The sequence below is a fragment of the Parasteatoda tepidariorum genome, chromosome 5, assembly GCF_982258835.1.
Source record: "Parasteatoda tepidariorum strain Cologne lab strain chromosome 5, Ptep-v5.0, whole genome shotgun sequence".
In the NCBI taxonomy this organism is placed as follows: domain Eukaryota; kingdom Metazoa; phylum Arthropoda; class Arachnida; order Araneae; family Theridiidae; genus Parasteatoda; species Parasteatoda tepidariorum.
This window is the reverse complement of record NC_141759.1, coordinates 11817393-11842724: the sequence shown is the minus strand read 5'-3', so window position 1 is coordinate 11842724 and position 25332 is coordinate 11817393. Positions and strand designations below refer to the sequence as shown.

At 31.2% G+C, this 25332-nt stretch overlaps 2 protein-coding genes and 1 long non-coding RNA gene across 5 annotated transcripts in view; 1 reads left to right on the top strand and 2 right to left on the bottom strand.

Annotated features, from left to right (window-relative positions):
- The first annotated feature begins 4404 nt into the window (after positions 1-4404).
- LOC107443531 (uncharacterized) lies at positions 4405-19253 on the top strand. The gene is made up of 2 exons (XM_087163417.1): positions 4405-4762; positions 18111-19253. The coding sequence occupies exons 1-2, from the start codon at positions 4575-4577 to the stop codon at positions 18700-18702; spliced, it is 780 nt and encodes a 259-aa protein (XP_087019543.1). The 5' UTR covers positions 4405-4574; the 3' UTR covers positions 18703-19253.
- On the bottom strand, positions 5908-10859 carry LOC147808564 (uncharacterized). The gene is made up of 3 exons (XR_015433611.1): positions 10610-10859; positions 7617-7766; positions 5908-6121 (listed from the first exon to the last, which is right to left on the bottom strand). It is a non-coding gene; the product is annotated as an uncharacterized LOC147808564 (long non-coding RNA).
- LOC107455712 (uncharacterized) overlaps positions 19182-25332 on the bottom strand; it is a 69469-nt gene continuing 63318 nt past the window's right edge. For all 3 annotated transcript variants that reach the window (XM_087163414.1, XM_087163415.1, XM_087163416.1), the window contains 2 exons: positions 24452-24542; positions 19182-19488 (listed from right to left, as the gene is read on the bottom strand). In XM_087163414.1, the coding sequence (XP_087019540.1) occupies positions 19437-19488; positions 24452-24542 (143 nt within the window). In that variant the 3' untranslated portion in view covers positions 19182-19436. The remainder of the gene's footprint in view (positions 19489-24451; positions 24543-25332) is intronic.

Here is a 25332-nt window from a genome sequence, read left to right as displayed (position 1 = left end):
TTATTATTTATTAGTGGATTTATTATTACACACATTTAGCGGGTTTATTATAGACACATTATATATAACCCTTAGATCAAAAGGTATTGAGTGCAGTTTTTTTGAGATCGCTCACTATATAAAGCTTAATTTCATTGAAAACTTTAATACTTAACTGTAATTTTTAAAATTTATCACTTTATTTTAGCTACGTATTTTTACTTAGTTAGAGATGATAGTTTTTAAAATTAATAATATTAGCGTTTTAATAAAATTAACTAGAAAAATCACTAGTCATTTTGGTTGAAGTTGTGGAAATATTTTAATTATTCTTTTTTGTATAATTAATATTTGTGATTTTCCTGCGTTGACTGCAGTTTTCCATATTAAGCACCAGTCTTCTATTTCGTATATATGGTCTTGTAGTTTTTGAAGAGCATGATTTGAGTTTCTTTATTTAAAAATAATATCGGTGTCATCTGCGTAATAGGCTGTTTTGCTGTTATAATCGGCTTTGTTTATAGGGAAATCATAAGTATATAATATGTATAAAATCGGTCCCAGAATGTTGCCATGAGGTACTGCGATGTTTCTCTTAGTAGATTTTTTGTTTTAGATGGTGACTTGAAATGTTCCATTAGAAAGATAACTGGATAGGAGTTTGATTATGCCTGGCGGAAAATTCAGCTGAATGAGTTTATATATTGTGCATCTATTATCTTTATAAAATTCTTTGGATATGTCGATCATAAGGAAGGCTATTATTTCTTCATTTATGATTGCTCTGCCAGTATAGTCTATTATTCGGAGTAACTGTTTGGTGGTATCTAGTTTTTTCCGGTATCCATACTGCTTGTAGGGAAGAGCTGTAAGTAGTGGGTTTATTCTGTTGTAGATGATTTTTTCGTATATTTTTCCAAGTATGTTAAGTAGACTGATTGGGTGATAACTCTCAGGGCAACTTAGGTTCTTGTTTTTCTTGAGAAATAGAATGACTGATACCTTTTTCCAGATTTGTGGGTAGTAATTGTAAGCAAGGCAGACATTAAAAATATGCGTGATTTTGCAAATGTAGTTGTTAGGTAATAGTTTAATCATTTTATTCTATATCCCGTCCTCACCTGGAACTTTATTGTTTTTCAGTTTTTGTATGATGCTGCTAACTTCTTGATTATTGGTTGAATTTATTGTTTCTGAGTCGAGGAGTTCAGTTTGTAAATTATTAACTTCCTCGGTGATGCTGTTGTGATGATTTTGGCTAAAGTTTCTTTTTGATGAAAATTGATTTTGAAGTGAATCTGCGAATATTTCGATTTTTTCTGCTATTGTGTACGCTGTGCCAGATGGTCCATTTATTGGTCTGTCTATTTGAGGAGTTGTTTTCAGTTTCTTGGCCATTTTCCATGTAGAGTTGTCAGTGGTACAGAGGGAGACGACTTTTGCTTGCCACAGTTTTTTTTAATACATTTTTACTATGTTTTTTAATCTGATTATTGAGTTGTTTTATTTCGTCTAGGTGTGCTGGGTCGTAAGTTCTATTTCCTGTGCGAATTCTTTAATCTTATTATGTTCTTTATTTCAGGTGATAATCTGTAATGATGGGTAGTATACTTGTTTTCTGTGGAAGCATTTTTAAAAGCATCTGTTATTTCATTCTGAATTTGCTGTATATATTTTTCTATTGCAGTTTCGTTATCCAAGGATCGTAGGTTTGTTCCATTGATTGTAAGAATATTTTGATAATGGTTCCAGTCAGTTTTATAATTTAGTTTTTCAGATAGTTCTATGGTTTCCCCGACGAACAGTTGAAGTGACAGATGATCTGATGAGAAATTTTTATGAGCGCAGGTGACCATGGGGACTTGCATGTTTGTTATTGCGAAATCTCGTATGCCCGGTCGATGGTTAATCAGATTCGGAATGTAAGTTGGAGATACTGCTACTGTTAATTGATATTTTCTGATAAGATCAGTCAATTTAGCTGCACTGTGGTTGAAGTTGTTTCACCCCAGTATTGGATGCTAGGAATTAAAGTCGCCTGCAACTATTGTATCTATGTCAGCTGGAAATTGGTGCAGCATATACTCTTTTGGATCGTGCGCCTGTAAACTCTACATTCAATCAATCAATCAATCAATTGGCTGGAAATAGGAGAATCATGTCATTATCTGTTAGTTTATTTTTTGGATAATCGTAAATACCTGTAATTTCGATGTTCTTGTTTCTGTAGTTTAATAAAATTGAAATTTGTTCATATCCATTGTCATCTTTTGAGTTATATTCTGTTGTTAATAAGTTGTTTTTTGCTAGAAGTGCTACGTCGCTCCCTCTGTACCTTCTATCACATTTGTAAATTGTATAGTAATCTGTTATAAGATTTTGAGTTTCATTTAAATGGGTTTCTGTTATTATGAATATATCAGGATTGTGTTCTATTATAAAGTTTTTTAGTTCATGCTGTTTTTCGATTAGGCCATTAGTCATCTGTGTACCTTTTCTCGGTGTGAATCCATATAATATGAGGTTTTGTTTCACTTGTTCTTCTGTAATTTCTACCAGAATACCTTTAATGACAACTCAGATTGGTGTTTCATCATTTAATTGGAAAATATGGTATTTAATTTGTTTTCCATCGACACTGATTGTTTTTTTTTGTTGATAGTCATTTGTATTGGCTTTTGTTGAACTTTACTTTAGATTTTTGTTTTTCTTACTAGAGTATCTATGGAAATCGTGGAATTGCTTGGGATTATTATTTCTGATTCTGTATTCTGTTTGTTGATTTTTTATAGACGTCTATTTTCTTTTTTTAATTCATCATTTTCAGCTTGTAGTTTATCGATACTTTGTTGCAATGTAGTCATCTTATTTTCAAATATTGTATTGATGTCATTTAGTTGCTGAGACAGCTACTTATTGAGTTAGGTTTGTTGTTGCAGTTGGTGTTTTAATAAAGCCATGGTGTCCATTACCCAACTGGGGACGGCACTTTCACTGATTTTCATAGTATTGGACATTATAATGTTATTGTAAGCACAGAGATTTAAATATAAAGTTTATGAAATTCAATCTGCACTTACTTGAAATAAATGCAGCTACCGCTGATTAAAAATGATATCCAGTAATGTAGAAAATGAAATTGTGGTTCAACGTGCACTTTATGCTGCCGAAAAAATAAAATAGTCTTAGCGGAGCTCATACTTTGAAGCTGTATTTAGGGAATTAGTTTTGCAAAATTACACGCTTCTGTATCACTGTTGTAGCACAAAACACAAATAAATCAGTTTAAATAATAGTTCACGAAGATATATTTACAGTTTCAATTGTTTGTAAACGCGGCATAAACACACGTCATCAACACTCCAAATTAAATGGTCAATAAATTATAAATGAATATCAATAGCGATTCAACTTACACATGAGAGCAGAGCGCACGTCGATTTGGATCCAATTTCTTTCACGATTTCAGCTTCATAAACCACTTTCGCAAAATCAATTTCAATCCGAGATCAAAAACAATGAATCTGCAGCTATCAATTCCAACTCGAGATCAAGAGATAACTGCAATAAAGCTGGATTTCATACGATAGTGTGAATTTTAGATATGTGGTGGTGAAAAAACTATTTAAAATGAAAAATACTAAACAAAAAATAACTTGAATTTTTCCACCCTCCAGAAAATAATTTTTTTACCAAACCGGAACAAGTTGGCTTCTTTGTGTAGGATATACTAAGCAAATGTATACTGGGCTGTTTTACCCTACACTTATGTCTTTTTTTTAAAGCTAAATGACACTCCCAGGTATTCAATAATGTTCGATATACCTTAAAATAACTACAAAGGTAGATCGCCTGTTGGAAAAATACAAATTTTTGTCGAATTTTTTCTTCTTATTGAAAATACAAAATAATTCAACTACTTATAACTAATTGGATTTTTTATGGCCTTAAACCTTCTTAACCTGTAAATAATGTCATTAAATCTATTTAATGCATGTAATTCAATTAAAGAAAAACTAAAGATAGCAGACACGAAACGATTGAAACTTGCTTCCATCTGACAATAATCGAAAATTGTGAAATTTCGACTGACAATAAATTCTGCTTATAGCGATAAGGGAACTATTGACGCGAAACTCCAGCAGACATTTCACATTGATAAACATGGAAGGAAGTTAAAACGTGAGGAAACAATATAAGAATTGCACACTGTTCATACAGATTACTAGAATTTTCCTAGATCATTAAAAAGGTAATTACTCTTTCGGAATGCGTGCTTTTCTTCTACTTTTTCGTGCTGTCTGGAACTTTTCTTATTACCATACCGCTTGTTAAACCACACATCACGATACAGAAATATGTAATTTAAAATTTGTTTGCACAGACACCGATGCATTCCAACTTTAGAAATGCTTCACGTAATTAGTATCCAATCAATACTCGTGATTTAGGTTGCAAAAAAATTTACTCCGTTTCATATAAGAAAACCCACATATTTAAAAGTTACAATTACTAGAAAGAAATTCGTTTGTAATATGTATGCACGATTTTGAAATATTTCACGAATATTTTTAATATTCTATTTCGATTTTGAAATGAAATTGTTTCATGTCTTATTATTCACAATTTTAAGTTTACATTTTACTAATGCTAAAAGTAAAAGTAGAAAGCTAATTGATATGACTTATGTATATGATGAAACTACGTTACGTTATCCAATATACAGTAAATTCAAAATTGAAAAATTAGTTAAAGGCCCCAACAAAGAGTTGGTAACAAAATGGTAAGTATTGTCTTCAACTCTCTTACGAACTTTTCATAAACGACTTCATTTTCCCCCATTTCAAATTCTAAAATTTAGATAATTCCCAAATATTTTTTTAATTTTTAAAATACATGTTACAAAATGTGTTTTGTTGCTCTTTTTAATGTTATTTTATGTTATACCCAAGTAGCACAATTCACAAAAACGATATCGTAAAAACGTAGCTTTGAACATTGTACAATATCGTAGCGAAATATTGTACTATATAAAAATGGACCCCTTTTATGTCGTATATTCAATATTGCAAACCAATATTGTACGGTATTGTAGAAACGTTGGGGAACGTCGATCGACATCTCTCTGCATTTACAAACGTTGTACTATGTCAACCGACATCGTCAACACGATATTCAAAAAACGAATGCTGTGGAATGCAGACAATCGCCAAAATTACGTTATTTGAGAAAATAAAAATTAGTTTTTGAAATATTCATGCCTGTTTGTACCCTGGAAAAACCGAACAAAACCGTTCTAGCTTGTTTAAAATTAAATTATTTGTTATTACCAAAGCTTGTAGAATTTTTTGATTATTAATATTTAATAAGTTTGGGTAGGCAGGTATATTTTACTATTATTCTAGAAAATAAGCTAGAAAGTAAATAGTTTTGTTAAGATATTTCTTCGCTTTTTCAGGGTACAAGCAGCCATTTATATTGTGAAATTATTTTAATATTTTAAGTGATTTGTGCAATAATTTTTAAAGCATCTATATTTTACTATGTAGATTAAAATTACAATATGTTTAATTTAAAACGATTAACTTTTTTGTTGTGACGTTTTAGTATTATATAATCTGTATTTTACTAAAATAGTATCTATGGAAAACAAAACTCCTTATCTTCACAGCATCAGGTTCGATTTTAAAAAAACTGATTAAAAAAAAAAAAAAAGCAATATTTACACTGATATTGTCATAATAAAATAACAGGAGTCACTTCCTCAGATTTCTGACTTAAAAAAGGGCAAGCATGGTACAATAAGCTGCGATCTAATTTACTTATAGCCTTTATCCATTAAAGTGTTGCCAAAATATTTATTAGGGCTTGAACGGTTGTCAAATGTGTAAATGAAATATAATTTTTATTAAACAGTAAAGAATAATATACTAATTTCTATAATTTATTGTATTCTTTAATACAATCAATTGTTTCTAAAACAAAACTGTGGCAGTTGAGGCGCAAACTTAGTCTTCCTGCCTTCCCGGCCATTGGCGGTGGCAAGAACTTCACCAAATTTTTCAGCTTTTTCTAGTCAGCTAGTTTCTTTAAACAGTCTGAAGGTAGCAGCTAGTCTCTTTGAACAGTCTGAAGGTAGCAGCTGAAAAAAAATAAGACATAAACTGTGGTTAATTTTAATACTTTTAAATTAAAAGACAAATAGTTATATTGAAAAATTACATGAACTAAAGTAGACATGAGCACAATGCAAGTACTACTAACAGCCCTAGGTTGACAATTCTTTTGTATAGAATCAGAGCAGTTTTTATGTTTCCAGGAGCACCGGGCCTATTTTTATATGGGGGCCCTTGACGAGTAAGTTAATAACAAATGGAAAATATTATATTTATATTTTATAATATGATAGACGGAAAAAAGTTTTTCCTTGAATAATTTTTAAAAAATATTTGGTCACCTTTCAATGAGGTGATCCGGGTTCCAATCCCAGTATCGGCTGAGATTAGAACCCGGCTAGTCAATACAAATTCCACATCTAACATGAGGTTACCACAGTGCTGATTTAGATATAGTGAAGTATTTTGTAAAGGTACTGCTAAGTGGAAATAAATTTTTAATCTTATATCAAAATAGATAAGCTAAGCTAAAAAAAAATTTTTAAAAATCTATGTACTTATTGGAATTTTTTTTCACAAAATTTCTTTATAGAAAATCTGATTATGTCAAAGATACTATAAACATATTATGAGAAAAAATTACCAGTTAATAACTCTGCTGCTTCAAATAGACTTTGAAAGGGAAGAATGACACTATATCAGGAAAAAAACATCTGAATTCATCAGCCCCCTTTTCTTTCCTCCTATTTTTGACATATTAGGGTAATTTCTTTCTAATATAACCCATCTTTCTACTATAGCTTTAGAAATAAACATTTTCCACTAATAAAATATAATGTAGATTTTAATTCCATGCTTTTTTAATCAAAAGGTAGAATTTTAATTAACATTATTTGCATTTTTTTTGAAAAAATTCATGTTTATTAATTACTCTCTACAGCTATGGAAGTCTATATTAAGACAGCATTAAATGTGTACTTTAATTTGTACATTTAATGCCATCAATCAATCTCAAGAATCAAAAAAAAATTTTAAAAATGCAATTTCAAATGTGTTGAAATTTAACACACACCAAGAAAGAAAGCAATTTGAATAACTAAAATTAATTAATGCAGCAATTTATTTAAAATAAGTTTTAAAACTAGAAAAAAAATAATAAAAGCATCAATAATTTAAAAACACTGTATTTTAACTTTCAAAATCAATGCTTTTTTTCTAAAAAAAAATCATTTGATTTATATCATGTAATAAATCAAGCTGATCTAAATCAACAAACCCTGATAACTAGAAGAAGATGCCATGAAAAACATTACAAAACCTTAAGAGCGGCTAACTTTTGAACTTTGAAACATACAATGCTGTAAATGTATTAGAGTTCAGAATACAAACTAAGCAAAATAAAACAGGAAGGACCAGGGTAGTTAATTTAAGGAATAACTGATCCATTTTAGTGCAAGATAATGACTCACGAAAAAGTAAAGTCTAATTACAAATTTTAAAATTCTAAGTCTATAAAATTACCTAAGATGGCGTTTGTAACAGCTGAGAGGCTTTCAAAACACTGTTTCCTTTTTCATTTTAATCTACAATACATCATCGCCAATTCCAAGATGGTGCTGAAGTAAAAGAACATAAATAGCCTTCTTTACAGATGGTTTCAAAATAACATATCTGAAAGAAAAAAAAGATATATATAAAAATATAATGTTTTAATAACCATTACAAAATGTACCTCATATTTTATCATCAATTAAGACCACACAAGTAAAACGGGCATAGGATTGCTGAAGAAAGGAATTATCTACATTTTTCATTTTTATAATATATTATTTCTTATTTCAGTCACTTTATTCTCAAAGAGTTATTGCATTAGTTCTTTACTTTGTATATGAGAAGCTTCCAAAGCAATGGCCTGTGCATAAATATATTGAACATTGCAATATCAGATTGTATGTTAACGAATCCAATTATCAAGAATTCTATGTATAAATAGTGTGCGGAGAAATACCCATACCATTAAAACACTTATCACAGTCATATTTGACTTAAGAATCACATAAGTTAAAATATGTTGCAAAGTTGGGACATATTCAGCTATGGATTGCTTTTCATTTTGATATGTACATGGTATCTGCGACATTTTAGATTTTAAAACCCTGACTTTCCATCAATAACTCCAAAAAGTTGTCATGAGTTACCGAAGTTACTATTTTATCCGACAAAAACACTACAATAAATTCAAAAAAGCATTATAAAAACATTAATTGAAATGATAGGTATAACCAAAGCTGTTATACTCTGAATCCTTGAAGCAGAACTTTTTCGAGCTATCTGCGACAAAACTCTCTAGCACTAATATCTTTCTGCAAGATACTTTTCACAATAATAAACAGTTATGTTACTAATTTAAAATAACAAAAGCACTGTGTTTAAAAAAAAAAAAAAAACTATGTATAACTTTTTTTAAATTGAGCGTATAATTTTTATTATAACATTACATGCAACATTTTCGCATTTTGTTGGGAGGCAGGGGGATATAGAAATTATTTCCTTCGCCTTTTGTCATCCCAGTAAAAAAAAATTGCAAATTATTAAATCCGCAGTAGTACTCGGCGAAAAAAAAAGATTGACAAAAAATTCACACGAATTGGTCACCTCAAATGAGTGTTTCGTTTCTTGATTAGGCTGTTGTATAAAAATATCGTATAATAAATATCAGATTTAAAAACTATGGAGAAATCAATAGCAATAACTGATAAAATTCGACAGAATTATTGACCTAAAAAGTAAATACCCAAATACAAGATTCGAATTTTTCAGGTTGCTTATCGGGATATTTAAAATCCACTTGAAAATCAACATCAATAACTGACGAAAATACAACAGAAAAAAACCCATCAATTTATGCTACTATTGGCGTATATTGAACACGCCAAAAAGTTATTATTCAAATGCATGATTCAAATATAACTGGTAAATTTCTGTCAAAAAATAAATAAAGGTAATTTTTTTTTTTTTCAAAAGAAAAATCTTTCTGCAAGAACTTTGTAATGTTCAGTGAAAATGTTGCTGTGTCTCTGCAAATCTGCTACGAGGCTCTAAATCTTCTCATTTATTGATATTAAACTTAAAAAATTGAGTAAAGAAAGAGTTAAAGCATTTAAATAGCTGAATAAAAATACAAAAGTAAATAACTTTTATATAGCTTTTTTTCTTCTTAAAAGTAAGTGTAACATAAAAAGCCTAAACAAGAATTTTAAATTCATTATAATAAAAAAAAAATTAAACAAATAAAATAATTAATAAGATTCTGAAATCACTGAAGTTTAAAAGATTATTCGCTCTAGAAAGGATGTTCTTTCCTTAATTATTTTAAAGAACACAATTGAAACATTTTATATTTTAATAAAATATGATTAAGATTGGATATTTTGTTACAAATTCAGATATTCAGAACGCTATGAAATTAGGGGGATTCCATTTTTAAAATTAAGATTTTTCAATTACCTAAATCTGCAATTTTTAAAAAAATAATAGTTAGATCATGACAAATTTTGTTCAATATAGAAATCCATGACTTTCTAGGTGTACTGATACCCTATATGTACCCTAATAAATACATATATGTACCCAAAGAATAGTATCAGGAGAGATACCCTATTCTTTGGCAGGAGCATATGGGAGGAACGTTGAACAAGTTCGTCTTTTTTAGTCCGAGAAAAGCAGATAAATTGTTATAGTGCACAGAACCAATAAAAGTAAACAAGATCTTTGGGAATATCAGAATTGAATAATGTGATATAATTTAATAGTTAACAAACTTCAGTTTATGTAAGTTAAAACCCCTTCTGAAATTATGAATTACTTGATTAATGAGCTACTCGGTTCGGTAAATAAGATGTAGACATATAAAATTTTCATGATTCAATTCTTTTTTTTTGTAATTTAAACATTATATATTAATTAGATACAGTAAGCATAATATTAAATAATAATTAAACACACACACATATATATATATATATATAAATATATATATACTGCAAACTTGTACGGTTGAGAAAAAAACTTCTTACTAGCAGCAACATTAGATATCTTATTAAATCTTCAGTATACATATTAAATCAATCTAGTAGACATACTAAATCTTCAATTTAAAATTTCGAAAAAAAAAAAAACATTTCAATCTACCATGACAAATTAATAATTAAAAAATATGCAAATATGATCCATTTGTTAGCTCACTTAGCTCTTAAATTTTTAATTAGTTCAAGTATTAAAAAATATTTTTCATCAAACGTACAATTTGGCAGGTGTGAAAAATATAAACATAAGCATGTCAGAAGGCTTAACATCTCCCAACATACTATAAAATTACGCCACTGTTTGTGAATATGAGAATTGAATAACGTGATATAATTAAATAGTTAAGCAGCCTGGACAAGATAAAGGTGGAAATCAATGTAATTCTGGCAATATATAATTTAATTATATATATTAAAAACAGCACATACCTGCCAAGATCAGAGAATTCGTTCATTTCAACAAGGTGCATTAATTCCCCTTCATCTTCAGCTGGTTTGAGTTTTCGGGCTCGCTAAATCGGAATAATTTTCATTCCATTTACATTATGAGCTAAGGTATAAATTTTATGAGACGAAATTAGATTTAAATATAAGTAGACAAAAGATAAATAGATCGCAGGTGGTAGCGGTAAATGATAAACAGCATCTTAACGGGTTATGGTTACGGTTCCGAGTGGTATAGATCGTAGATTTCAGTATTTAGAGAAAAAATCGATGTCGTGACAAAAACACGATTGCAATATTGATATCAAATATTGTCCGGGGTTGTTCGGATATTTCTAAATTTATATTTTAAACTTATTTTTCGGAATTATAACAATTTGACGTCATTTTTTGTCTTTTAAATGATTAATTTTGATTTAAGGACACAATAAAGTTTTAAATGATAAGTTGTACAAACATATTTTTATAGTGAAATCGACGGGAATCGTACAATATCGTACACACAATTTCGATTTTCGCCAATATTGACAATGTCGGTCGATGTAAACTAAAGCTGTTACAATATCCCTGTGCTACTTGGGTAATTGCTCATATTTTCTTCTCGAGACTGTGCATTTTTCTAACCGATAAAACTTTTTAAATATTTATAACAAAGTAACTATAAAGTAAGTGAAAAGGTTTTTTATCGTCTTTAGAAGAAAGCAGTTTTAAAAATCGTATTTAAATTTGTTAAATAAAAGTAATTTTAATAATTATTGTCCCCTTAACTTTTATTGAAATACAACATTAAGTATTTTACGAGGGTTGCTATTTATATTTCTGGCCTAATAATGAAAAAACAAATATGTAGGATCGAAATTGGTTTTATTGTTTTTCAAAATATTCTCTACTAGCCGCCTAAGGCGGCCAGCTGTCCGCCACGCTAAAGGTTTTCACAAATAAAGTTTTTTAAAACATAGCAGGAAATCTGAAGATTAGTGGACAATTAAAGTGTTTCTGTCCTGCAATTTTGTCTTCATATCCAGTTCTGCTGCAGATGTGTTATAGCTCTTGAGGATGTTTGAAGATGTAACTTTGCTATGGTAACCTAACCTATAATATAACTATCAGGTGGAGACTTGTTTTTTTTTTCTTAAAAAAAGGCCTCAGAAATTGTAAAAGCATACAAAAGTTGCTTTAAATACATGAAAAGAACACGAAAACGAATTAATTTTTTATGGTATCTATTTCTCTATAATTTTTTTATGGTATCAATTTCTATTTCTATATCGCTACAAAAATTAACGTCGGGTAGACTATATTTGAGGGTGCCCCTTGATTCTCGCCAAGTTGTGATCGCGGTTGATCGCCAAGCTGGGCGATGTTGAAACCCAATCGTGATTCTCAACGGTTTAGATTTTAGCGTTATTAATGTTCAACGGTATGCGTAATTTCAGAGGTCCATTAGTTCTTCGTTAGATACCGGCTGGTAAGGTTACTTTTACTTCTGGTCAATAAGATCGAAGGTATGTGGGCAGTCGTAAAAAGGGACTTTATAAAAAAATGTCATCACCAGATCGGTACCACAAACGCCATTTTCGATTCATATTTCGCCGAATTTATGTGACGATGGAGGTACACAGATTCTATTCACGATAAATTTAGACAGTATCTAACTGTTATTAGATAATTCTGTGCACCTAAATCTGAGTATATTCAAGCTTAATGAAGAAGTGAGTTGTTTTTTTTTTTTCATTTTCTTTCCGCACCTACTCCATTAATCTTTGCTTCGATTCAAAATCCTTTTTATTGGATTTATTAATTTTACTTATATTGGGTTCATTGCAAGCTTTATCCGATGTTTTGTTGAAATTTTCCAATGTTTTTTGAAATATCATTATGTTTTGGCCGTTATTTCTGTTACCACGGTGTTCCGCGCAAGCAGGAATAGCGCCAAACATAAGTCACCAATTTCGCCAAGGGGCATCCTCAAGTATAATTTTACCTTATCGTCTTCGCTTAAGAAAAAAAAAGAGCGTGGAAAGAAGAAGAAAAACTTATTATAACAATTATGAACAGCGATAAATATATCAAAGCGTAGCGTTCTATTTACGTACCTAATATGTTGCCACATTTTTAGTACAAAAGTTAAAGTTTTATCCACTTTGATAAATGTAAACTAATGCGAATCTTACAATTAAATTACTAATTCCTTCGTATATCATTGGTTTAAGTTGTCGAAAATTAATATTTCAATTGTAAGGTTCGCATTAGCATACATTTATAAGAGTGGAGAAAAGTATATGCATTTTTTAATAGTTTCTTGAATATGGCTCTTTGAAGACGAAAAAGCATAGATTTTCTTACAAAATGACTGATAACTAAGAAACTAATCCAAATTTTTGAAAAAGAAAAAAAATACTTCTTCATTATGTCAAAACACAATTATGTGCCGAGTTTCGTGCCTGGGCGAGGCTTCTGGGGCGATATTTTGTGATTACAGACACACACACACAGACGCGTTTATTATTATGTATAGATGATGATCAATACACTTTTGCATGCGTTTGAACCAATTTCCAAAGCATTTTTTCCAGTCCGATTGAGGTAACTCCAAAACATGCGTTTTGAATGCATCAACCGCTTCTTCGGGGGTCGAAAATCGTTGTCCACGTAATTTATTTTTGATGTGTGGGAATAAGAAGAAGTCATTGGGTGCCAAATCAGGGCTGTACGACGTATGACCCATCAGTTCGATCTTTCGCTCCGTCAGAAATGCCTTTGTTTGAGTCGATGTGTGAGAGCTCGCATTGTCATGATGAAGAATGATTCGCCTGTTCTTCTGCTTTTTTCGAATTTCTCCGATGACTTCTGGCAAGCAAATGGTCGTGTACCATTCAGAATTGACCGTCCTGCGCGGCTCTAACGCCACTGTTGCCACATGACCGTTAATGCCGAAGAAACAGGCAATCATTTGTTTTGATGTGCTTCTTCCTCGAACAACTTTTGTTGGTTTTGCCTCGTCTTGGAAGACGCATACAGTTGATTGCTGTTTTGTTTCCGGCTCATATACATAGATTCATGATTCGTCACCTGTGTAGATGTTATACACAGCCTTTGAAGTACCTTGAACGTATTTTTCCAACATTTCCTTGCACCAATCGACACGAGCCTTTTTCTGAGCGTTTGTCAGATTACGCGGGATCCAACGCGAACAAATTTTTTTTACGCTCAAATGTTCATGCAATATTTTATTGATGCTAGTCATACTAATGTCCAAAGACGCCTCTATCTCACGGTATGTCACATGACGATCTTGCTTTATCAGTTCACGCACAGCATCGATCTTTTCTCGCACAACAACGGATTTTGGATGACCTGCACGAGATTCGTCCTGGATCGAACATCGACCATGATAAAATTCGTTATACCAATTTTTTACAGTGCTGTAGGATGGCGCTTTATCGCTGAATAAAGAATTAAGTTCATCGAAGCACTCTTGTCTTGACAATCCATGTCGAAAGTTATGAAAAATAATGGCACGAAAATGTTCACGATTCAATTCCATTTTTTGAAAGAGAAGAACTTTTCAATTTACTGTCAACAACACAAATGAAGCTATAATGGTAAATCGACTGCTGAATTTATGTTTAAAAATATCAAACTTTCGATTAAAATCGTCTGCGGTCACCTAGCAACACTTACTGTTGCCAAGGCCAGAAATATAAATAGCAACCCTCGTATGTGACATAATCAGTGGTCGGAAGTAGCACACTACAATTAGTGAAACTACTGTAGTCGCTAATTTTATATTCGTTTGTTGTGTAGGGTGACAAAAAAATATAGTTTGTAGAGATTCTTGAAATCTATTTTTTTATGTTCATTTAGTAAAGGAACAGGAATCTAACGCAACTAATTTATAGAATTTGATGGGAGCAGATTTTCGCGGTTTTGTTAGTGAACGCAATTTAAAATGTCCTGTGACTGTGAGAGAATTGTGCATTCAAAGAGTCGCATAACTAATAATTAAGCTAGCGATAACGAATAATTCATAATTTATCAGTTTGGTCATACTTTCGCACACATGCGAATGTATGCTTGTGAAACGCAGATGTCATTTCAAAGGTGGGAAACATATTTTCGATGTCCTAAATTTCTTAGAGGAAATAAAAGAGCATTTAGAACTTAACAAAATTGCTAATATTTGATGATATCCTAACATTTCTCAAATCAAAACTTCGCTGTCGAGAAATCATAAAATGTTGAAGGGCTACTCAACAAATTGAAATAATAATATCTCAGAATACAAACTGGCTCGTGTGAACAAGAATAAATATTTTATCATAATTCCTTATTTTTAATGCAAGCCAATTTTTCATTCAAAGCATTTTTGAACATGGCAGTAAATTGTTTTCTCCAGCAAAGTTCACCTCCTTAAAGTAATGAAGTAGTTGCTATTTCGAAAGTAGTTTGAAGTAGTTGAACTACATTTGAAAAAAAAAGTAGTTGTAGCTGTAGTTAACTGCATATGTAATAAAATAGTTGTAGTAAACTACAAAAATGTTGTAGTTTTTCCGACCGCTGTACATAACAATACTAACTGTGTATAAGTTATTTGCACAAGGTAAAACAAATTAACTTAAGCATACACTATCTACCAATAAGTATTTGGACACGTGTGATTGAAAACAAACTTTATTCATAGTCAATAGTTGGTGAACCCTCCGGGGTATACTTTCCACAAGTCCTTGTGTGACGGCTTGTGGTATTTTCTTCCACTCGGCTAGGAGAAGACATGTAAGTTCCTTCACCGATTTTGGACGGGTAGTATACCCCTTAGTTCGGCGATCCAACTCGTCCCAGAGGTTCTCGATAGGGTTCAGGTCTGCGCTCTGGACCGGCCAGTTAATTCGATCAACCTCATTAGCACCATGCCAAGCCTTGGTGACCCTCGCAACATGACAGTTGGCATTGTCGTCACGGAAGTAACAGGGGTCCACCCCGTTAAACTGCCACAACGTAGGAAGCACATTTTCTTCCAAAATAGTGCAGTAGGAATCGGCGTTGAGTTTACCATGAATGGAGACCAAGAGTCCCAATTCATACTAGGAGGGCGTGACGTATCTCAGGACCGCAGATAGAGTCATTTGCATATTGGTAGGTAGTGTAAATCAAAACTATATAAGAAATGAAATAACTTAAAATTTCATTTTTTTTTTTAAGAATTATTTGTTGCCTTATCATGTAGATTTACATTATAAGTTTAGGAAAAGAACTCTAACGTACCAAAAAGTGGATTGACTAAACTCAGTTTCAAAAGGTACAGTATACAAATTTAGCGAAACAAATTTTCAATGAATAAAATGAATCGAAAACTAATCAAAAATCTCAATTAGTTACTTAATGCCGGACAGATAATTTATCATAGGTTAACTTGAAAAAAAAATCCTATTTCTGTCTAAAATGGTTCTTATTTTTATTTATTTAGTTCTAAAATTTCAAATACTGCAATAGGGTCTATACTTAGAAATTAGAAAAATTCTCGTTAAATTGAGGTGATTGCTCAATGCTAGTTCATGATTAGTATTATAACTGCATATTGCTTTCAGATTTTTTTTTTTACTGAGAATTAGAAATATATGTTTATCTAACGTTGATTGTTTAACTTTAAAAAACTTTCTTTCTCTTCTTTTTGTCGTAATACAATGCTCCAAATGTTTATTCATCTCTATTTTCTTCAGTTTAAAAGAGTTGTTCAAAATTTTGAAATGATTTTACAGCATTAGAACTAGGCGGTATTTTAAATAAAGTTTCTTAGTCTGAGTCAGTGCCTTCCTTTTCATTTCTTTGTTTTCAAAATTGTTTTCAGTATTTTTCATGCTATTTTTCTCGTTAATTCCTACCGGAAATGAAAAATGTGACTGAAAATTGCAATTATGAAAACCTTTTACCTCGCTATTAAAAATAGAGGAAAAAAAGCTTTACCATTTTTTCTGCCCCCTTCCTCCGGGAAGTTATACATTTCATTAAATGAGGGTGTGCATTTCGTCAAGGCTTTATGAGAGCCATCCTGGCCAAGTAGTGACCCACCAAATATTCTGTTTAGTATGGAAGTGACGATTTAAATCTCGTCCAAATTTCGTAATTGCCTTCTCTAATTTGCTCTATCTGTTCTTCTACATAACAAAGGGTTATAAACATTTATTGAACAAGCAAGCCTGCTAATGTTTGTATCACTAATGTAATATTTATGTTTCATATTAAATTAACAAGAATTTTTATAAATGTGAAGTCATAGCTTAAAAAGCGTTATTTCTCTATAAAATACTCTGTATTTTCATAGAGAAAAGTTCATCACTTGCGTGCAAAACTTTGGTAGTCCTGTTAACTTCTTTGAGATGGTTGAGTCACCTATGCATTCTTAGGGTGGCGACATTAAAGATGAAAATGATGTAACTGATAACAAGTTTTTTTGGGTAGAATAATAGTAGTTTGACTTATTTAGTTCACCTAATCCAATACGAAAATTATATTGTTAGACTATTGCATTCATTAGATATATTAAAATTGAAGTGAAAGAAAAATAAGAATGATAAGCCCACATGCAATCTAACAATTTTTATTTTTTCCCATCAGAAGTCTGTTCGAATGCTCGACCGTCCCGAAGAGGTTAAGCAACTAATCAGATAATAAAAGGGAATTTGTGTGATTTTTCAAGTTCTGCAGGGAGGCTAATTGTTCCGTTTTCTGTATAAGGTTTTATTACGAAATAGAGATTTACAAACCAAACTCTCCGAATAATGGTGAATGTCACCCTCTCTTTAAGAGGCTCATTAAAAGATAATTACAAAAAAGTCTAATTTTATTAGAATTTATAGTTTCCGGCGGAGAAAAAAAATACTAAATTTTTAAACCACTAGAGAACAAGATTGTTGACAAAGCGGAACAAGTTGGCATCTCTGTCTTGATACTTGAAAGGTGTTCAATATACAAGGATGATCAACTTAACAAATATGCATCTATCATGCCGTGGTGGGTCAGTGGATAGAGCTCTCGCCTCAAAATGAAGTCACCCCATGTTTGAACACTAACGACGGCTGGTCGATAAGAATTCTGAACCCGGTTTGCACCGACCACAGTGCTAGCTTAAAATATTCTCAGTGGTAGAGGGATAATATGTTGGTATTATCTTTCCATCAAGCTAAACATGGGAGGTTTCCGTGGTTTCTCTGACCATGTAAGGAAAGTGCGGATTAATTCCATCAAAAAAACTTCCACGCATTCAAATTTCTTCCAATATTTGATCCAGGAGTTTCCGTGTCTTCTGGATTGGTTTCAAAATCACAAGTCTTCGGAAATGAATTGAAATTGAAATGAATTGAATTGAAATGAAATGAATTGTTGAAATATTGGTAGTTGTAAGCTCAAATCTGGATCGGCTATTCAACGACGGTTATAGAAAAGTGTCTCTGTCTTTCATATAATTTTATTTTTTATTTTATTTTAGGGGTCAATATGAAGATTTCTACACCTCTACGCACACTGGTACGCACATGGATGCTCCGGCACATGTTGTCAAAGGAGGGATTACCGTTAATGAGATACCAGCCCAGTCCTTCTTCGGGAAAGCAGCTGTCATAGACATAACTCGAAAAGCATCACTTTGTCCGGATGCTGTAGCTACCGTTGAGGATGTCAGGAACTGGGAACGCACTACACAAAGGAGTTTGAATGGGACTATAGTTTTATTGAACTCTGGTTGGGGGCAGAAGTGGAACGATCGTGATGCTTTTTTCGGCACCCCAAGCGATGACCCCACAAAACTGCACTTTCCAGGATTCTCAGCAGAAGCTTGTAAGTGGTTAGCAGAGAATAGAAGTGTCATGGGAGTAGGCGCTGACACCGCGTCCATTGATCCAGGTACAAGCACACATTTTCCATGCCACGGTTATATTCTAGGGCGTAGGTCTTTTATTTTAGAAAATGTAGCCAACGTTGGTGAAATTCCAATTGCAGGTGCAATGCTTTATGTATTTCCTATGAAAATTGGTAAAGGTAGTGGAGCACCAACTCGAATAGTAGCATCGGTGCGCACTTAAAAATTGATGAACACGAGCAGTTTCAATCCGAATATCTAAAGATTTTTCAAAAAACTATGAAACGAAATCTTGTAGCACAATTAAGAATTAAATTTTTTTTTTTCATGAAACTAAATTAATTTTCTGATATTTGTCAAAAAGGAAATAAATTAATTTTGCTTTCAAAAAATTTGTATCGTACTCAATACATTTATATACAACGTTTGAACAAAATAGTGTAATTTTATTATATATAAGCAATAAAAATGTGTAACAGTTTCTGTATTAATGAAATTAAGTAGTTTTGGAATGTTTGTCGAAAATGAAGTCAAAAGTACGCTTAAATTAGAAGTTGTATACAAATTTTTAAATGTGAAAAAAAAAAGTTTCTTCAGAAATCTAAGGAATCAAATTTGATGAGGAGGGAATTGAGAACATAAAAAATTTCCTGAGAAAACAGAAAAAGGCTGTAAGGCAATTATAAAAAACAGAAATCGAACTGTTTTTGTGTCTTTTATTCTGCTTGCCTTTCTAATTTTTATTAAATTTCTATAAAAGTTTGTTTTCATCTATGTGTTTGCTGTTTTGTTTACTTCATTTTTAACAGGGTTTTGGTTTGAAAATGTATATTAAGGGCAGTGATAACGAAATACCCTATATACATTCCAAGAGCAATCTGAACAGTAACAAAAATGAACTCTTTTCTATGAACAACATATGAATTTCTTGAATATTCTTAGATGTCCGCATATATCTCATATGAGATTTACTTTTTCGGGATCTTGAGTGAACACCTTACTTTTCATTCTGAAATTAAAAGAAGGCGAAATTAAAACACTTTTCAATGAAAAAATTTTCTAAACTCAGTTTTGATGCACATTTCAATATGGGTTTATTGAGTCATTTGCTTATTTTTATTTATTTAATAATATAATTTTTATACAGCAATTAATAATTTATAACAATGATTTATTTTTTACAGCATAGTTAAAGTCAAATTTTCCAGATTAATAAAAAAATGCAATAAAATGTAATCATAATAAAATAAATAATTCACAAATAAGTGCCCGTGTTTTAAATATTTATATTCCCAAACCCTTCACACTTATAACTGTTAGTGATGAACAACAAAATAGAAAAAAAGGTCTTGTTTCAAATGAACAAATGTTTGATTATATGCCAACAAAAGAGGCTCTTTTGTTTGCGTTTATAAATTCATGCAGCGTTTTTGACATAAGTGATTCCCTAACAGTGTCTATAAATTTAAAAAGAAATAACTTTATAAATAAATAGTAAAAGAAATAACCCCTAAAAAGAAATAACTTTTAGCAAGGTTTGAAATGTCATGAGTTTAATACAGAATCAGTTATAATCCATGAGTCCGAAAAAGTGTACATAAGCTATTGAGAAAAAGAAGACAGTACAATATATATATATATATATATATATATATATATATATTTATATATATATATATATATATATATATATATATATATATATATATATATATATATATATATATTTATATATATATATATATATATATATACTAGAGGGCTCCGCCCCCTGCTCGCTGCGCTCGTCAACCCCCGATAATTGCTACGCAATTACATTTTTGTTCGCTTCTCGAACAAACTTAAAGTCATTTTCCTGGCAATTTTTCATCCTCCAACATCCCATAGAGAGAATATGGTTGGATTGTAAAATGTCACAGGTGCTTATTATAAACATTATAAACTAGTATAAAGCAATTTTAATACAAACAATGTTACAAACTTAGATAATGCGAGGAAGCAATATTATTTAGCACATTACAAAATGGCATTAGCCGGTGATTAATCTCCGTATTCGAAGCACGCGTGGCAGAGCCTAACTCAAATCATTGTTGATCTTATAGGATGCCGGACGCTCCCTATATGGTGCTTCATCTCTACCCCCCCCCCAGGAATTTAAATTTTAAACTGAAAACAATTAAAATTTTAACAATTGAAAAAAAATTGAAAAAAAACGTTACAATATGGCAAACAAATTAAAATATGTAATATTAATAAGTTGAAGCTAAGTAATATTTCAAAAGCAAATACCATTGCAAGTAATTGCCCAATTAAGTTCAATACTGGTAACTGACAAAATATTTTAGTTTCCATATGTAACTGAAATTCGACAAATTAAATTAAGCAATTCAATTTTTTCGTCATACTGAATACTAATAAAAAAAATATAAAATGAAATTATTATTATGTTATCAATAATCAATAAACATTTTTGTCAGAATTGTTATGAAAAAATGGGTAGACTATATTTGAGGATGCCCCTTGATTCTCGCCACGTTGAAACCTAATCGTGATTCTAATAGGTTTAGATTTCAGCTTTATTTTTAAATGTTCAACAGTATGTGTAATTTCAGAAGTCCGTCAGTTCTACGTTGGATACCGACTGGTGAGGTTACTTTTGCTTATGGTCAATAAGATCGAAGGTATGTGGGCAGTCATAAAACGGGACCCTATAAAAAAATGTCACCACCAGGCTGTACCATAGACGCCATTTTCGATTCGCATTTCACCGAACTTATGTGGTGATGGAGGTTCACAGATTCTATTCATGATAAATTTATATAGTATCTAACTGCTATTAGAAAATTCTGTGCACCTAAATCTGAGGATATTCAAGCTTAATGAAGAGGTGAGTTGTTGTTTTTTTCCTTTTCTTCTTGTGCTTACTCTATTAATTTTTGCTTCGATTCAAAATTAATTTTATTGTGTTAATTAATTTTGCTTATAGTGGGTTCATTACAATTTTATAAAGTTTTGGCCGCCATTCCGGTTACCACAGTGTTCTACGCAAACAAGAATGGCGCCAAACATGAGTCGCCAATTTCGCCAAGGGGCACCCTCAAGTATATTTTAACCGAAAAAAATAAGGTGAAAACAATAAAATTAAAATTAATTACAATAAAGCTCTGAATATTAACAAAACCTAGTTATGTACATTTTTCATTGATCTTTCTTTTCACACTATTTTCTAAACCAATGATTTGCTCTTTTATGCATTATTTAAGTAATATCTAAAACTAGGAGGCTCCGCCCCCTGCTCGCCAACCCCCGAGGATTGCTACGCAATCCTATGTGGTTCACGCCGTGAACCATGGCTCGCTGCGCTCGCCAATTAACACAATGTTTTAGCACAAAGACATAATATATTATCATCAAAGACATAGTATTTTATCATCAAAGACATAGTATTGTACTTATGTAGAAGAATTCTACCAATGTTCTTATTGGCTTTTAAAAAAGTATATTAGCTATTTAGATTGTACATGGTGAAAAAATCAAAACATTAGCTAAATAGGAAACATATTAGCAAAATAAATTATCAAATATTGCTTCACTAATATTCTGCATTTTAAAGCGTGAAAATCCAATGCATAAATAAGCGCGAAATATAAAAAAATTCAATGCATTCAATACAAACACTTAAACGTTTTTTAGATGTTTAGGTAGCTCCCAGTAGAAAAATATCAATCAACAGCGGCCTTTTAAAGCATTCTCACTTCAATTAATTAATTAATTCCTAATTGGGTATAATATGAAAAAAACACAACTACTTCGATTTAGTAGGAACAACATATGACGCAATGCTAAACGAATGGAATTTAGTTGTTGTTTATTTAGTTATTGTTATTAGTAGTTGTTGTTATTTGTTTTAGTTGTTGTTGTTTATTTAGTTGTATTTAGTTTCAATAACTTTTCTTTATAATGCAATAAAATCTGGCGAGCAGCTATTTAAACGATCGAACACTTCGTTTGTTTATTTGTGGCTTGAAGTTAGGCTCGCAGAAAATGTCGTTCATGGGTTAAATTTAGTAGGAACAACACAACCTGTGACGTAGGCTATATTATACCCAATTGAGTTTAAATTAAATATTGTCATGTTTTTAGTGCATGAATCTGAATTGAACAACCTGATAATGCTCACTCTGGTTATTGTTATCTGGTTGCTCACTACGTGCTCTTGCGCACCGAATCCAATCAATTAAAAATGAAAACTGTTGCCAGCACGAGAAAAGAAATATCATCGGTTTTATTGATACATACATACATACGTACGTATTAGCGTTTTATATAATATAGATATGAACGGTTAATTAATATTTCTGGTTGAGCAGTTTTTTGAAAGTAAGTAAAAAACAATTAAAAGTAAGTAAAAGATATTCATGCCTAAGATATTCACGGTGATTCATTTTATATAACAAAGATATGAGTATTATAAAGTAAACTCTGATAATAGAGGAATCTACATATTTCACACATTCAATACAAAATAGAAATCGCAACAAGATTTAGCTGATAAGTTTCGTTGTAACGCTTCTGCAGGCAGCATTATTAGAAATTATTACCTTTTACACACACATGCGTTCTCAATTTTGATTGGATATGTGTTATCATTCCATTCTCTTCTTATATATATATATATATACTGGGAGAGAGACAGCCGCATGTGCGTTTATTTGCCACTGTATTTTTACCTGACTGTTTAATCGTTACTGGGTTGGGTAAAAAGCTAAAAATTCGGTGTTCCGCAGGGCTATAAGCGTAGGGAGCTGGTTATGCAGAGAAGTAACGCATGACAGGTTTTTGAAAATTAATATTTAGCTTTTCTGTAAAACGTCCTTATCAAAGCAGACCAAATTAACAAAACCATTGACGCACCTAGAATTAATTATTCTCTCATGTATAATGCAAGCTAATTTCTTTTTCAAAACTATTTAAAATATCGATGTGATTTTAGTACTCCAGCAAAGTTCATCTCCAATAAGAAATAGAAGTAGTGACTACATTATAAAAAATAAGTTGCAGTCTCTACACAAAAAAAGGAGTTGTCGTAAACTACATTTGTAACAAAGTAGTAGCAGTAAACTTCGAAAACAATGTAATTTTCCCAACCTCTGACCGTAGTTTATTTATTATTTTACTACCACTTGGAAAAGTCATTCTCGATAAGATCAAAAGTTGGCAGGCTAGCGTGAATTAATTTTATAAAGTACAAAATAAATATCATACAAAATGAATTCCTCAGGAAGATCATTGGAGCCACCAGATTTTTAAGAACAGAAGTCTTGAGAAAAAACTTCAAAGGTGCCAGCATTAACGAGTATATCGCGCAGCAAAGTGCCACATTCTTCAAGGACGCACTCAAATGTGATAAATGTAATTACAAAAAAAAAAACTTTGAACTATTGGAGGACAATATAAAATAAATTCCAGCGACTGCATTCTTCCTATGGGTACTTTCCAAAAGATTTGGCAAATAACTGCATATGCTATGATAATTTCTCCTTTATTTCAAAATTGGCCAGAATATCTCCTGTGTACCTCGGGGTTTGATTCCCTGGGGAAGTCGAGGCAAGAGACCGTTGTCATTTTATTACCACGTTTATATAAACTTGCCTTCGTGTATGTCTGTCCGGGTGGAATTTTGCAATCGATTTTAAACTAACTTCCCGACTGGCCACAAACTTTAAATTTGGCGCATAGTTAAGAATTGGATGACAATGCATGAAAATGAAGAGAAAAAAGTAAAATAAAATTAAAATTTAGAAAAAAATTCATTTTCGAGATTGTCTTTTGTTGTCGATTCCATTATTTCAAATTAGTATTACATGTCATTAAGTTCTAAAATAAATTCCAAACACGCGATGAACATAGAAAAACATTTTATTCTGGAGGAATTTGTACTTTCGAGATATATTAATAAATATAACCATTACCTTATTAAAGTCCGCCAACAAACTATTCCGAACATAGTTACTGCAGTCATTGATATGGTGATAGCAAATATAGTTACGATCAGCTCGTTATCTGAAACAGAGAAACAAAAGTATAAAAATAATAAGTAAATATTATTAGTAGAGTAAAAATAGGACTTCGTCTGCGCAGTCAAAAATAAATAAAGTTTCCCATTGTGATCATTTGTTATGAACACATTTTTAGGAAAAAGTTACTACTGGCAGGGTATCTTGTTGTGGAGAAGACTTTAACCGTTAACGGGCAACACGCTTGAGTATTTGTTTGTAAAAATGATAAAAACTCATTTTTTGTTTATAATTTATAACGATAAATCGAAGGTATTTTTATTGGCTTAAATATATTGTTAGGTCTTCCTAAAAATTTTGCTTATGAAGAACCCATTCCATTAAACAAAAATGCAAAGGAAATTAGACCGAATTTTAAAAAAAAATAAGTTGCCAGAAACTTGATAAGATTTGTCACTTTTTGCAATTTTCTATGCATTTTGAATTTTTACAGAACTATGCTAAAAATGAATAACAGAGGACTACTCTGTAAGCTTACTCTGTTATAAATACACAATTGGTTCAGAATATACTATGAAACTACATTCTTAATTGGTTATACACAATTAAGCATTAAATTTATATTTTCAAGTATTCAAGCGGTAATAAATAGAGCTTTAAAAAGTAGTAAATATTACTTGCAAGCTGATTAATTTTATATTTTTATGCTTGCTAAAAATACTCCTATGATATAAGAAAAAATAAATAAAATGACAGCGTAAAATTAAGCCATACATTTTAGAAATATCGATTTACTGATATAGCAACATATTAAAGGTGTAATAGGTTGCTATAAT

Bases quoted from the DNA above. Each gene is read 5' to 3' on its own strand.
- LOC107443531 (XM_087163417.1), top strand. From the start codon at position 4,575: ATGAAATTGTTTCATGTCTTATTATTCACAATTTTAAGTTTACATTTT. The intron at 4,763-18,110 runs GTAAGTATTGTC...ATTTTATTTTAG, and splicing joins AAAGAGTTGGTAACAAAATG to GGGTCAATATGAAGATTTCT.